Source organism: Schistocerca nitens, chromosome 2 (assembly GCF_023898315.1).
Source record: "Schistocerca nitens isolate TAMUIC-IGC-003100 chromosome 2, iqSchNite1.1, whole genome shotgun sequence".
NCBI lineage: Eukaryota > Metazoa > Arthropoda > Insecta > Orthoptera > Acrididae > Schistocerca > Schistocerca nitens.
Genome location: NC_064615.1, coordinates 1121422264 through 1121436442, shown reverse-complemented (window position 1 = coordinate 1121436442; position 14179 = coordinate 1121422264). Strand labels below are relative to the sequence as shown.

Sequence of the window (14179 nt, the reverse complement as noted above, 5' to 3'; positions counted from 1 at the left end):
GACATATAGCGCCGCCACATATCGAAACTTCATAAAACTACAGAAGCTGAAGCGTGATATTCCAAATTCTTGATGTTTTCAACAGAAAGGGACAGAGAAAAAAGTATGTTATATTATTTGTTGAACGCCCCTCGTAGAACGATGCCTTCATTTCCAATGTGTACTTTACTCCGTCGACGTTGTGTAGCTTTACAGACCTGTCGTGAGCAAAGAAATTGTTTGGAACAAATGCTGCTACGTATTTATTTATTTACATACAGTTGCGGTCAAACCGAATGTCGGTTTGAATAAGGCAAAAACTGCTCTTGTACCTGTTCTAGGCTCTAGAAGCTACTCGTTAAGGCGTTCCACTGAAGTCGTCCATCGGAGAGACAGATCTGTTTGCCCGCCGGCGGAGAGGAGTATGGACTGCGATCGGGCGATAACGGGCTGCCCCGCCGGAGCTACGCGGGCCGCCTGTCCTCTGGAGGCGAACAGCCGCTGAGGCGCGCCACTTGCCGTCAGGATGGAGCGGTACGCAGGTCGCGTCGCCCTGGTGACGGGCGCCAACTCCGGCATCGGAGCCGCCACCGCACGGGCGCTGCTCAGGAGGGGGCTCGAGGTCGTCGGCCTCGACAAGAGGATCGACAGGGTCCAGGTAATTAATTAACCAGCAGCCTCGGTACAGCATCTCAAAACTGGACAGGTTCAAAATCTGTCCCAGAAATTCTGAAACAGAAATAGCGTTGGTTTCAGTGCCATATAGAAATGAATGTGATGTATTAAGAGTAAGGTATTACTTTTTTCTATTTTTAACTCCATCACTTTTTTATGACACAATCGTAACTGGTTTTCAGCCTTCATAGGTCATCCTCAAATGCTACTTTTTTTGAGTCATCAGTCTTCTGACTTGTTTGATGCCGAGTGCCACGAATTCCTCTCCTGTACCAAACTCATCATCTCAGAGTAGCACCTGCAACCGACGTCCTCAGTTATTTCCTGAATGTATTCCAATCTCTGTCCTCCTCTGCAGTTTGTCTCCTCTACATCTCCATCTAGTATTATGGAAGTCATTCCCTGATGTCTTAGATGTCCTATCGTCCTGTCCCTTCACCATGTGAATCTTTTCCACATATCCATTTGCTCTCCGATTCTGTGCAGAAATTCGTCTTCATTGCCTTATCATTTAACCTTACTTTCAACATTCGTCCATAGCTCCACATCTCAAATGTTTCGATTCTCTTCGGTTCCGTTTTTCCCACAGCCCATGCTTCACTACCACACGATGTTGTGCACCAAATGTACCCTCTCAGAAATTCCTTCCACAAATTAAGGCCCTTATTGCCAGTGATAGTCTGCTTTTGATGTCCATCTTGCCCCGTCCGACACTGGACATATTTTTGCCCAGGAAGCAGAGTCCATTAACTTCATCTACTTCATGACCATCGGTCGCTGTTCTCATTTCTGCTTCTTCCCATTACTTTCGTCTTTCTTAGATTTACTCTCAATCCATATTCTGTACTCATTAGACTATTAATTCAGTTCAGCAGATCATGTAGTTCTTCTTCACTTCCACTGAAGATAGCAATGTCATCAGCAAATCTTATCATTGATATCCCTTCACCTTGAATTTTAATCCATCTCCTGAACATTTCTTTTATTTCCATCATTGCTTCTTCGATGGTACAGTAGAGACGAAAGGCTGCATCCCTGACTTACACACTTTTTAATCCGAGCACTTCGTTCTTGGTCGTCCACTCTTATTATTCCCTTCTGGCTCTTCTACGCATTGTATACTAACCGTCCCTCCCTATAGCTTACCCCTATTTTTCTCAGAATTTCGAACATCTTGCACAATTTTACATTCTCTAAAGCTTCTTCCAGGTCTACAAATCCTATGAATGTAGCTTGATATTTCTTTAGTCTTGGTTCCATTTTCAACCAACATGTCAGGATTGCGTCTCTGGTGACTATCTTTTCTTAAGCCATGAGCTGTTAAGCTGAATGTGCGATAATTCTCGTGCTTGTCAGCTCTTGCAGTCTTCGGAACCATGTGGATGATATTCTTCCGAAAGTCAAATGGTATGTCACCAGACTACTCATAAATCCTACACACCAACCTGAATAGTCGTCTTGTTCCCACTTCCGCCAAGGATTTTGGAAATTCTCCTGGAATGTTATCTATCCGTTCGGCCTTATTTGATCTTAAGTCCTCCAAAGCTGTCTTGAATTCTGACTTTAATACTGGATCTCCTATCTCTTCTAAATCCACTACTGTTTCTTTTTCTATCACAACGGATATATCTTCCCCTTCGTAGTGGCCTTCAATGTACTCTTTCCAACTATCTACTCTCTCGTCTGCATTTAGCAGTGGAACTCCTGTTGCACTCTTAATGTTACCACCCTTGCTATTAATTTCACCGTAGGCTGTTATGTTTTTCCTATATGTTGAGTCAATCCTACCGACCTTCGTTTTTTTTTCGATTTCTTCACATTTTTCATCCGGCCGTTTTGTCTTAGCTTCCCTGCGCTTCCTATTTATTTCATTCCTCAGCAACTTGTATTTCTGTATTCCTTTATTTCCCTGAACCCTAGACTTCCTATTTATTTCATTCCTCAGCAACTTGTATTTCCGTATTCCTGAATTTCCCTGAACACTTCTATACTTCCTTCTTTCACCGATCAACTGAAGTATAGTTTCTTCGGAGCTATTTTCTTTGTACCAATGTTTCCTTTCCAACTTCTCTGATGCCCCTTTTTGGAAATGTCTATACCTCTTCAACTGTACTGGCTACTAAGCTATTCCTTATTGCTGTATCTACAGCCTTAGAGAACTTCGAGCGTATCTTGTCGTTCCTTAGTACTTGCGTATCCCACTTCTTTGGTATTGGTTCTTCGTGACTAAAATCTTACACTTCAGCCTACTCTTCATCACTACTACATTCTGATCTGATTCTATATCTGCTCCTGGGTACGCCTTACAGTCGAGTATCTGATTTCGGAATCTCTGTATGTGTATGACGTTATCTAACTGAAATATTCCCTTATCACAGAGACTTTTGCAAGTATACCTCGTCCTCTTGCGATTCTTGTACAGAATATTCACTATTACTAGCTTAAATTTATTACAGAACTGAATCAGTCTTTCTCCTCCCTCATTCCTTTTCTCAAGCCCATATTCTCCTTCCCTTAAAACTGTATTCTAGTCCCCGATTACTATTACATGTTTATCTCCCTATTCGTACTGTATTACCCGCTCAATATCCTCATATACTTCCTCCATCTCTTAATACTCAGTTTGCGAAGTCGGCATTTACACATGAACTATCGTTAGTGTTGGTTTGCTGTCGATTGGGATAGAAACAACCCTGTCAAAGAACTGTTCACAGTAACACACTCTCTGCCCTACCTTCTATTCGTAATGAATCCTACTCCCGCTACGCCATTTGATGCCGTGCGATATTACCCTATACTCATCTGACAATAAATCCGTTTCTTCTTTCCATTTCACTTCACTGGCCTCTACTATGTCTATAACGAGCCTTAGAATTTATCTTTTCAGATTTTCTAGCCCCCCGACCACGTTCAAGCTCCTGACAAACCCACGTCCCGACTCGTAGAACGTTATCCTTTCATTGGTTATCTAACCTTCTCATGGTCACCTCCCCTTTGGCAGTCCCCTCCCAGAGATCCGAATGGTGGACTATTCCGGAATCTTTTTCCAATGGAGATATCATCATGAAACTTTTTTCAGTTACATGCTATATATCTTGTGGATACACGTTATGTGTGTTTAATGCAGTGATTTCCGTTGCCTTCTGCATTGTTGATTGCGTTTACGTAAGCTTATGGACTGACTTTTTTCTGGTTCATAAACATTTGATCTTTATCTGTTATTACTTTTCTGTTGTAGTTTCATCTACTGGCATGTTCCATGAACTTGGATATTTGATATTGTTGATTCTTCCGCCCTTAGGAGCAGTTTCCTTACCCGAGGTCAAGAGGGTGCCCTGAAGCTCCGTCCGCTGCACCGCCCTCTTTGACAAGGCCGTTGCCAGAACGAGGGTGATTCTTATGCCAGAAGTCCTCGGCCGCCAATGCTGGTTATTAATCAATATTTAAACAGTTTCGTGTTTCGAACTTGGGACCGAAGACGTTTTCGTTACTAATCAAAGACGATACCCCTCGACCACTTGTGCATCACCAGTGCTGCTATGGACAATACTAACGGTTACAGTAAGACCTGAAACAAGTGCTATATTTTCACTTGGTTTACTTGTAAGCTTAGTAATGTTGGTTTCATACCTATGAGCGGTATTTGATGAACAAGTGCTCATCACCGTTTCCACAAACGGTACGTTGTTTTTTGCAAAATGTATTAACAGTTCTTGCAGCTAACAAGTGAGTCCGACTGTAGGACTGTAATACTGTAAACACTATTGTCTGAACTTGCCATGTTCACAGAGATTCAAAACACGTTATCGAATGTCGGCAAACAAACAGACCAAGACTTACCTTAATGTTGCGTTTGGCTTCTATATTCACATTAGTGAAATCCTTCAGTACAGTCCAGGTTTTCTCAGTAGTGTTTACCGGAATGAAAGTGTCATCCCTCCGCGGATTCCCATTTATTTTCACGAAGCATCTTTGCTATATTTGAGTGTTTCTAGAGTGTGTAGTAACAAATCAAACGGACCGTCTCTGAGTTGCTTCGATATCTTCATTTAATCCGAACTTCTGGAGACCCCAAAGTACTGGAGTATTACTCAAGAATGGGTCGCACAATTGTTCTATTCGCGGTCTCCTTCATTTCTGCGCTAAATTTTCGTCAGAATTCTTCCAATAAATTTAAATCGATAAATCGCCATCGCTACTGCCGACACTACTTGCGCGTTTCATTTCATATCGCTTTGCAATGTTACACGTAGACATACAGAGTGTAACAGGTGTAATTTATTTTATTTTTATTTACACATCAAGCTAATGTCCAAGGTCATGGAATGTGTCAGTACATTAAATTACAACATAAAGGTAATAACAGACCAAAATCAAACGTTTATGAATCACAAAACGTCTGTCCATAAGTTTAAGTAAACGCGATCAACAATACAACAAGAATCACCTTAATTTTTCAAGGAATTCCTCGACAGAATAGAAGGAGTGACCCATGAGGAAACTCTTCAGTTTCGATTTGAATGCGCGTGTATTACTGCTAAGATGTTTTAATTCGAGTGGTAGCTATTTGAAATGGATGCAGCAGTATACTGCACACCTTTCTGCACAAGAGTCAGAGAAGTCCGATCCAAATGCAGGTTTGATTTCTGCCGAGTATTAACTGAGTGAATGCTGCTTATTCTTTGGAATAAGCTAATATTGTTAACAAGAAATGACAGTAAGGAATATATAATCCCGACCGGTTGGCCGTGCAGTCTAACGCATGGCTTTCCGGGTGGGAAGGAGCGCCGGTGTGTGTGTGTGTGTGTGTGTGTGTGTGTGTGTGTGTGTGAAATCTTATGGGACTTAACTGCTAAGGCAATCAGTCCCTAAGCTTACACACTACTTAACCTAAATTATTCTTAGGACAAACACACACATCCATGCCCGAGGGAGGACCTCGAACCTCCGCCGGGACCAGCCGCACAGTCCATGACTGCAGCGCCTGAGACCGCTCGGCTAATCCCGCGCGGCGCAGCTCCGGTCCCCAGCACGAATCCGCCCAGCGGATTTGTGTCTAGGTCCGTCAGGCAGTTTTCCATTTGCCTCGGCAAATGCGTGCTGGTTCCCCTTATTCCGCCTCAGCTACACCGTCGGCGACTGCTGCTCAAACAAGTTCTCTACGTACGCGTACACCACCATTACTCTACCACGCAAACATAAGGGTTACACTCGTCTGGCGTGAGCGTTCCCTGGGGGGTCCACCGGTGTCCGAACCGCACAATAACCCTGGGTTCGGTGTGGGGCGGCGGAGCGGTAAAGTGGACTGTCGTAGTCGTCGTCGGGCTGCGGCAGGGACGGAGCCTCTCCGTCGTTTCTAGGTCCTCGGTTAACATATATATATTGAGAGGCCAATGTTAAAATACCCAGACTCGTGAACAGGGGTCGACAAGAGGTTCGTGAACTTACACCACTTACTGCCCGAACCACTCGTTTCAGAGCCAAAAATATCCTTTTAAAATGGGAAGAGTTACACCAAAATATAATACCATACGACATAAGCGAATGAATATAAGCAAAGTAGACTAATTTTCGTGTCGAACGATCTCTCACTTCAGATACCGTTCGAATAGTAAGAATGGCAGCTTTAAGTCTCTGAACAAGATCCTGACAGTGGGATTTCCATCACAGTTTACTAACTATCTGAACACCTAGCAATTTGAACTGCTCCGTTTCATTAATCATATACCCATTCTGTAAAATTAAAACGTCGGGTTTTGTTGAATTGTGTGTCAGAAGCAGTAAAAACTGGGTCTTCCTGTGATTTAGCGTTAGTTTATTTTCTACAAGCCATGAACTTAGGTCATAAACTGCACTATGTGAAACCGTTCCAGTGTTGCACCCAACATCCTTTACTACCAAGCTAGAGTCATCAGCAAACAGAAATGTTTTGAGCTACCCGTTTTACTAGATGGCATGTCATTTTTATAAATAAGGAACAGGAGCTGCCCCACTCACTCACTCATACGTGGGGCATCCCCCACCTGACCGTACCCCGCTCAAACCCCACACCACAGCCATTCTCAACATTGATAATAATGTTTTCCTGTTTGTTGCTAAAGAAAGAGGTGAACCAATTGTGAGCTTCTTCCCATATTCCGTATGGTCCAAATTCTGCAGCAATATTTTGTGATCAACACAATCAAACGCCTTAGTTAAATAAAATAATGTGCCTAGCGTTCGAAAGCTTGTGTTTAACCCATCCAGTGCGTCACAGAGAAAAGAGAATTAGCATTTTCAGTTGTTAAATGACTTCTAAAGCCGAACTGTACATTTGATAGCAAATCAATAACTTTTATAAACACTGCTGGCATAGAAATAAGTCTAAAATTATCTACATTATCCCTTCCTCCTTTTATATAAAGTGGCTTTACTACTGAGTACTTTTGTCGCTCAGGAAACTGTCCATTCCTAAAGGACAAATTACAAATATGGCTAAATACAGGGCTAACATGTGCAGCACGGTAGCACGGTTCTTTAATATTCTGCAAGACACTCCATCATAACCATGAGAGACCTTAGTCTTCAGCGATTTAATTATTGACTCAGTATCCCTCTTGTCAATATCACAGAGGAGTGTTTCAGACACCAATCTCGGAGAGACATTTGTCAAGAAAATTGTATGATTCCCTTTAGAAAATAAATTTTTATTTAATTCATCAGCAATGCTCAGAAAATGATTGTTAAATGCTGTACATATATCTGATTTATCAGTAACAGAAATATTTTTACTACGAACTGACTTTATATCGTCGACCTTGTGCCGCTGACCAGGCACTTGCTTCACAACCGACCACATGGTATTAATTTTATCGTGTGAATTAGCTATTCTATTTGCATACCACATAATTTTTGCCTTCCTAATGACATTCTTAACCACCTTACACTACTGTTTGTAATGGGCCACTGCAGCTTGATAGTGACTGCTTCTAGCATTTTGGTATGAATCCCGCTTTGTTCTACATGATATCCTTATCATACCAGTCAGCCACCCGGGCAGCCTTTTACTGCTAGTACCACGTTTAGGATGTTCCAATGAAAGCAGCTCGCAAAGAGCATGAGAAATCTGTTAAGGAAAGCATCATATTTGTGATCTATTTTATCGGCACAATAAAAATCCTGCCTCTCTTTTTCCTTAACGAGGTTTAAGAAACTGTCTATTGCTGTTGGATTATCTTTCCTACATAGTTTGTAAGTATACGTGACTTTTGTTTTTGTACAAAAGCCCTATAGTGTTAAAATTTGTGGATCATGGTCTGAAAGGCCATTCATCCTTTTACTAACAGAATGCCCATCTAGTAATGAAGAATGAATAAAAATGTTGCCTATGGCTGTGCTACTGTTCCCCTGCAACGTAGTTGAAAAAAACACCGCCTGCATCAGAATATACGAATTTAGGAGATTTATCAACATCCTTTTTCTTGCACCATCATACACAAAATTTATATTGAAGTCAGCACATGTAATTAATTTCTGGTACTTCCTACAAAGTTAACCAAAAACCCTGTCTAGCTTGAGTAGAAATAATCTGAAGTCAGAGTTAGGGGACCTAAAAACAACCAGAGTTAGCAGTTTAGTGTCACTAAATTCAACTGCCCCTCCTCAACATTCAAATATGTGTTCAGTGCAGTGCTGTGATACGTCTGTGGACTCACACGGAATACTGTTTTTTACATACATAACCACTCCTCCACCCCGCAAGGAACTCCTTGAAAAACAGCCAGCTAATCTGTGTCCTGGTAAATGAAGCCTCTGAAGTGTTAAATTATTTAAGTGGTGCTCCGATATACCAATAATCTATAAGCAGTTCTCTAATTTTGTCTCTAATACCTCTTATATTTTGAAGAAATATTCTAATTCCTTCTCTACTTGGAAAAATGACGTCCTCTGAACGTAAGGCCTGAGTTAGAGGGACTTGCTTTATGTAAGTGCAGGTATTTCTACTGGTGTCTGAGGACAGCGTACGGAACAATATTACATCTTTATTTATGTCACTGCAGTCTAAAAGTCGTAGTCATTACAAGTAATATCATTTAGTTGGTTAGTATCTCTAAGTAGATGTTGCAAGAGAAAACAGTGAATGACCGTCTTTCCCCTGGGCAGCAAGTCGGGTGTGAAGTGTGGACGTGTGGTCACAAAACGCTTAGTGTATACTGACAGGCATAATACTCTTAATGGTGCAGTATGATCATGCAGAAAGCCTCAGGTCCTAAAGTTTCTGATGTGTTTGTAGGAAGACTGTTCCACGCAGAGAAACAACAACCAGCACGCTGATGTGTGTAAACATCAAGGTCCCATGTATAAGAATGTCCGCACTAACAGCTGTTACAGCCTGGATAATCACCATGTCTTTGTCCTTCAGCACAACACTACTAATGTACCCAACAATACAGGAGTGTTTTTCGTACTCATCGGCATTAACAGACACTTTTCTACATTTGTAGCAAGCTGTCATTCATCATATCAAATTGAAATGTTCTCCGACTCATCCTGTAGCCTCCAACACACTCTATGAAAACACTGTGCCTTACACTGCAGTGTAGTCAGCAAACAGTTGCCTTATCCATCACATCGTTTATCCATATTTAGAGAATAAGATAGGTTCTATCACTCGTCCTTGGCATGCTCCATATAATAACCTGGTCTCATTTGCCCTCTGGAACAACGTACAAGGTACTGGTCCATACTGTCGGACCTTCATTAAACCACAACACAGCACTGTGTGACAATGTTTGGAATGCATTCTGGAAATCTAAAAAAATTGAATTTGCCTGTTGCCTCTCATCAATGGTTCGCAGGTTATCATACAAGAAAAGGACAAGTTGAGTTTTTCACGAGCGGTGCATTCTACATATGCACTGATTTCCGGACAGGAACTTTTCTGTCCAAAGGAGATTTATTATTTCGCTCGATAGCGTTACGGATCCGTTCTTTCAGTCTTCTTATACACAGGGGTCACCTGCACTTTTTTCCTCTCAGTTGAGACTTCGCTCTGGGCGACAGATTATGCAAGCTAGGTAACGGACCAGTGACAAAGAGTACTCTCCGTAACACCAAATACTGCATTCCAATCCCTAAGTTGGTTCTCTCAGCTACACCGGCACGAAGAAGTAGGAGACACGGTCTACCATTGGACGTTACTGAGCAGCAGTATATATCACACAGTTGAACCACGTTCCACTTCATAGTGGCAGTTGTCACGGTTAGATGTCGGAGATCGCTGAAACAAGCGTTAAGCCGGCGCGCCCTCATGTCCGGATGTCCACACGCAGAGCCTCAGCAAGCCAGAGACTCACGCAGCACTGGCTACCGCCGTGTACGCGCGTCTCAGCGATCGCTCCAGGTCTGCAGCCAGACTTGGCATACCAGACAGGAATGTCCAGATGTGGAGGCGTCTGGGGATGACTGGAATGGCAGGAATTTGGACTTTATCAATATCTCTAGTGGCAACACTTGTCATTGATTGATACTGATTTTCTCAAATATGATCACGGAGGCTGCCCAGCACATACTGAATATTAGTTCGCTGTTCACCCTCCTAGAGTGCGGCATGATGTTATCTCGCCGGACTGGTTTGTGAGGCTTAGCGACGGCTTGAGCCTTAAACCAGAAATGTCAGTTAGTTCCTGTCACAGGCTACCTCTGCCAAACAACTGGACAGCTAGCAGACTCGTCCTAGAGAAACCAGCCACATATTTATCAGTGTATTAAATATTACAATCATCGTACCAGTCTGATAATATTTGCCAATGAACAAAGTATTGGAAATGGCTCCTGTTGACGGCTTGGGCTCTGGAAATTTCAATATCTGTACCACTGTTATGAGTGGACATAATTTTCCTCATAAAACCATTCCTGTCCCTTACAGCAATCGGTGCAATGAAAAATTTTGTCCACACACACACAGACTAGGTGTCTCGATTCTCCTCATTTCTAGAAAGTTATTTGCTTTGAAGTCTCTTAGCCAGTCAGATTCGGGAATAGACTGTAGGTATTTTGAGTCAGCGTTTCTGGGAGGTGCTGCATCCCCTCCAAGACTCTCTCAAACAAGTGTTGTAAAACACAGGTCTCCGGCAATATGTGATGATCAACAGTGCTCCCAGTGACGAAATGATTAGAAAGTCATCACCGATATGTGTTGGTGTACTGTAATAAACGACGCTGTCGATAGTGCCACAAAGAACATGCCAGGGTCTGCTTAGGGGAGCCAATGAGAGGACGTTCTGTGATCCATTTTGCTGCAGCCATATTGCCCGCCCTGTTTGTACACTATATCAGATCCAGTTAAACCCCTGCATTTGCTGTATTGTGTAACTGTTTACGAGTTGAGTCTATCACCTCCCTATGTCAGCTATACTCTTCCGTGAATTGAAATTACAATTACCGATGTCAAATTTATCATGCCTTTACAACTGCACATATGCAATTTTCTTACGTGCATAGTAGTCTGACCACTTCCCACTAAAGTCTGGTGACATGTTGGAATATAAGCCACAGTAACTTTACGTTCAAGGAGCACTATCATTTATAGTTGTATAGCGACAGAAAAAATTATATGTCCACACTCGCACCAGTTGGGCGTCGTTGTGCCAAATAACAGACTCCCTCTCCCCTCCCACCATCCCACGCCACATTGTCATTATCACGTATTTGTAGAGGAATAAAGGATGTAATTACAATTAAAAAGCTTCCGCAAGTTTTTTGTTTTCTAGATTTCGCCACTTCCACGAAACCCTTTCGTATTTTTTATGCTTGTATATCCAGCTATCACAGTGGCGTCTTACACGTTCGGACCCCCAAGTTGGAGTTTGTGTTAGCTGATTTCAGCCTTATATCATGTTTAAACGCATAACTATCGTACACCTAACACCCAGATCATACAAATTTCTTGCCCAAGACATCATTGTGAGTCCAATATACTACAGTACCTCTATTCGGCGTTAATTTCCAAGAGCCGAGTAAACGGGTAGAGACACGTTTGCACACCATAATGTTATCGTGAAACTGTTCGACATTTAATTTTCTATTGCTAAAAACTGCACCAGTTTAACACTTTCGAGGCGGAACACCTCGAGACGGAACTGATTTTGCTGGCTCTGAGAACTACGGGACTTAACATCTTAGGTCATCAGCCGCCTAGAATTTAGAACTACTTAAACCTAACTAACCTAAGGACATCACACACATCCATGCCCGAGGCAGGATTCGAACCTGCGACCGCAGCAATAAGTTTTGTTTCGGAAAAAAGAACCTGTTACAGCGCCATATAAAGATTTTGTTTGTTACATGTGCGAGAATACAATTACTTCGATCAATATTGAAATTATACGAAGCATACTGTACGCTGGGTTCTATTTTTTTTTTTTCGTAACAAACTAATTTTTGCCAGCTGCATCAGATCTGTCTCGGCGTGTACCTCCTCCAAAGTGTTAAACAGGTGCAGTGTTTCGCAAGGGAAAGTGTGCTTAGAGCCGATACCAAACACTTTTGCGATAACATTATTGTATGCAAACATTTCTCTAGCGGTTTACTTGGCCCTTGAAAATTAACCCCGAATGGACGCACTGTAGTATACAGCACTTGCAATGATGTCTTAGTCGAGAAACTTGTGAGATCTGGGTGATGGGTCGACGATTGTTATGCGTTTAAACATGATATAAGGTTCAAATGCACTAACACGAACTTCAACATGGCGGTCCGAATACATAACACGCCACTGTGTTGGTTTGATTTACAAGTATCAAAAGTACGAAACGGTTTCATGGAAGTGGCGAAGACGAGGAAATATGAGGTTTATTCAAATGAAACCTGGTCAGTGCGTCGACCTTTGCCTTACACGTGAGGTGGCACCGTATAACTGCAGGTATGGTGGTGCCATCTATTGGTAGAGAGACTGACGCGTGGTCACCGTTTGATGTTGCATAGTGCCAGCGTGGTTGCTCGCCAAAGAGAAGGTGGTCACAAACGTTATCGTCCACTACGAAATGTATCGACAAATGAAGGCTGTGTAAGATGAGTCGTTCAAGTGTCGTGGAACGGCGCAAACGATTCCTTGAGTGGCGCGAGTCACTGGAAGACGACGCTCCTCTTGGACAGGCTCACCGTGTCATCACACCGGAAACGGTTGCGGAAGTGAATGCTTTGTTCTTGGACAACTGCAGAATCACCGTGGACGAGCTCTATCGGTCACTGGGTATTAGTGTGGGCACCGCCCACGGCATAATGCATCAACACTTGAACTTTCCAAAAATCTGTGCGCAGTGGGTTCCCCACCAAGTGACCGCCGAACAGTGCAGTACTGGAATGGCGCTGTCTTTGAGTCATCTGTAACGTTATCAATATACGAAACACGGCTTTCTTTCGCGTATTGTCACAGGTGACGAAACATGGTGTCACCACTTTGAACCGGAAAGCGTCAGAGCAAGCACCTCCAAAGAAATCAAAGGCCGTGAACAACAGTTCTGGTAAGGTCATGATGTCCTTGTGTGACCACAAGGGCTTACTGCTTGTCGAGTTCCTGGAACAGCGAACTACCATCAATGCCCAGCATTATCAATCCACTTTATAGAATCTTAGACGAAACATTTAGTCGAAACGCATGTTTTCCAATGGCGTTTATCCTCCAGCACGATAATGCCCGCCCACACACGGCCAATGCGGTGAAGACGACATGGCAGCAGTTTCGGTGGGAAACGCTTGATCCTCCTCCTTACAGTCCCGACCTTTCACGGTGTGGCTTTCATGTGTCTGGACCTCTAAAACAAGCTATTCGCGGACATCGATTCGCAACGGACGACGAAATACGTGACTGGGTCCAGGCCTGGATCCGACAGCTTCTTCAAGGGTGTAATCGAATGGGATAAATGTGCCAATAGCTTTGGCGACTATTTTTGAGTATGTGTGCTGTGTATAACTACATTTTTGAGTTAATAAAATCGTTACCGTTTCTTTACACAAGTGACCGGGTTTCATTTGAATGCCCCTTATAAAAAAGTTACGAGGACTTATTTAATTGTAACTAGCCCCTTTATTCCACATAAGGTATGTGATAACGATAATGTGGCGAAGGGGCGAGGGGGGGGGGGTGGGGGTGGGAGGTGGGGGGGGAGGGGTTGTTTGCTACTGTGCAGTGCGAAATGACAGCCGGCTGGTGCGAATGTGCACATCAAATAATTTTTTCTGATGTTCACATTCGCACCACACATGTACACATGTAAACTACATGTAAACTACAATCACAGATGTGTATGTTTTAGAGTGTAACAGTACTGTGGTCAGTGTTCCGACATGTCCAACGAAAGAAACTAAGTCTGGTTGTAAGGGAGGTGTAGAACTGATTCGGAAAATTTCGATTTAAATGCTTTGATTGCCATAAAGGGGATGAAAGATTATATGTGGGAAATTATTTCGACTCATAAGAATTGTATAGACACTCATATTTCCAGAGCCAAAGCCGACAACAGGAGCCATTTCCAATACTTTGTTC

At 42.8% G+C, this 14179-nt stretch overlaps 1 protein-coding gene across 1 annotated transcript in view; it reads left to right on the top strand.

Moving 5' to 3' along the window:
• The first annotated feature begins 505 nt into the window (after nt 1-505).
• LOC126235593 (dehydrogenase/reductase SDR family member 11-like) overlaps nt 506-14179 on the top strand; it is a 102817-nt gene continuing 89143 nt past the window's right edge. The window contains exons 1-2 of the mRNA XM_049944307.1: nt 506-637; nt 2534-2539. Coding sequence (XP_049800264.1) covers nt 506-637; nt 2534-2539 — 138 coding nt within the window. The remainder of the gene's footprint in view (nt 638-2533; nt 2540-14179) is intronic.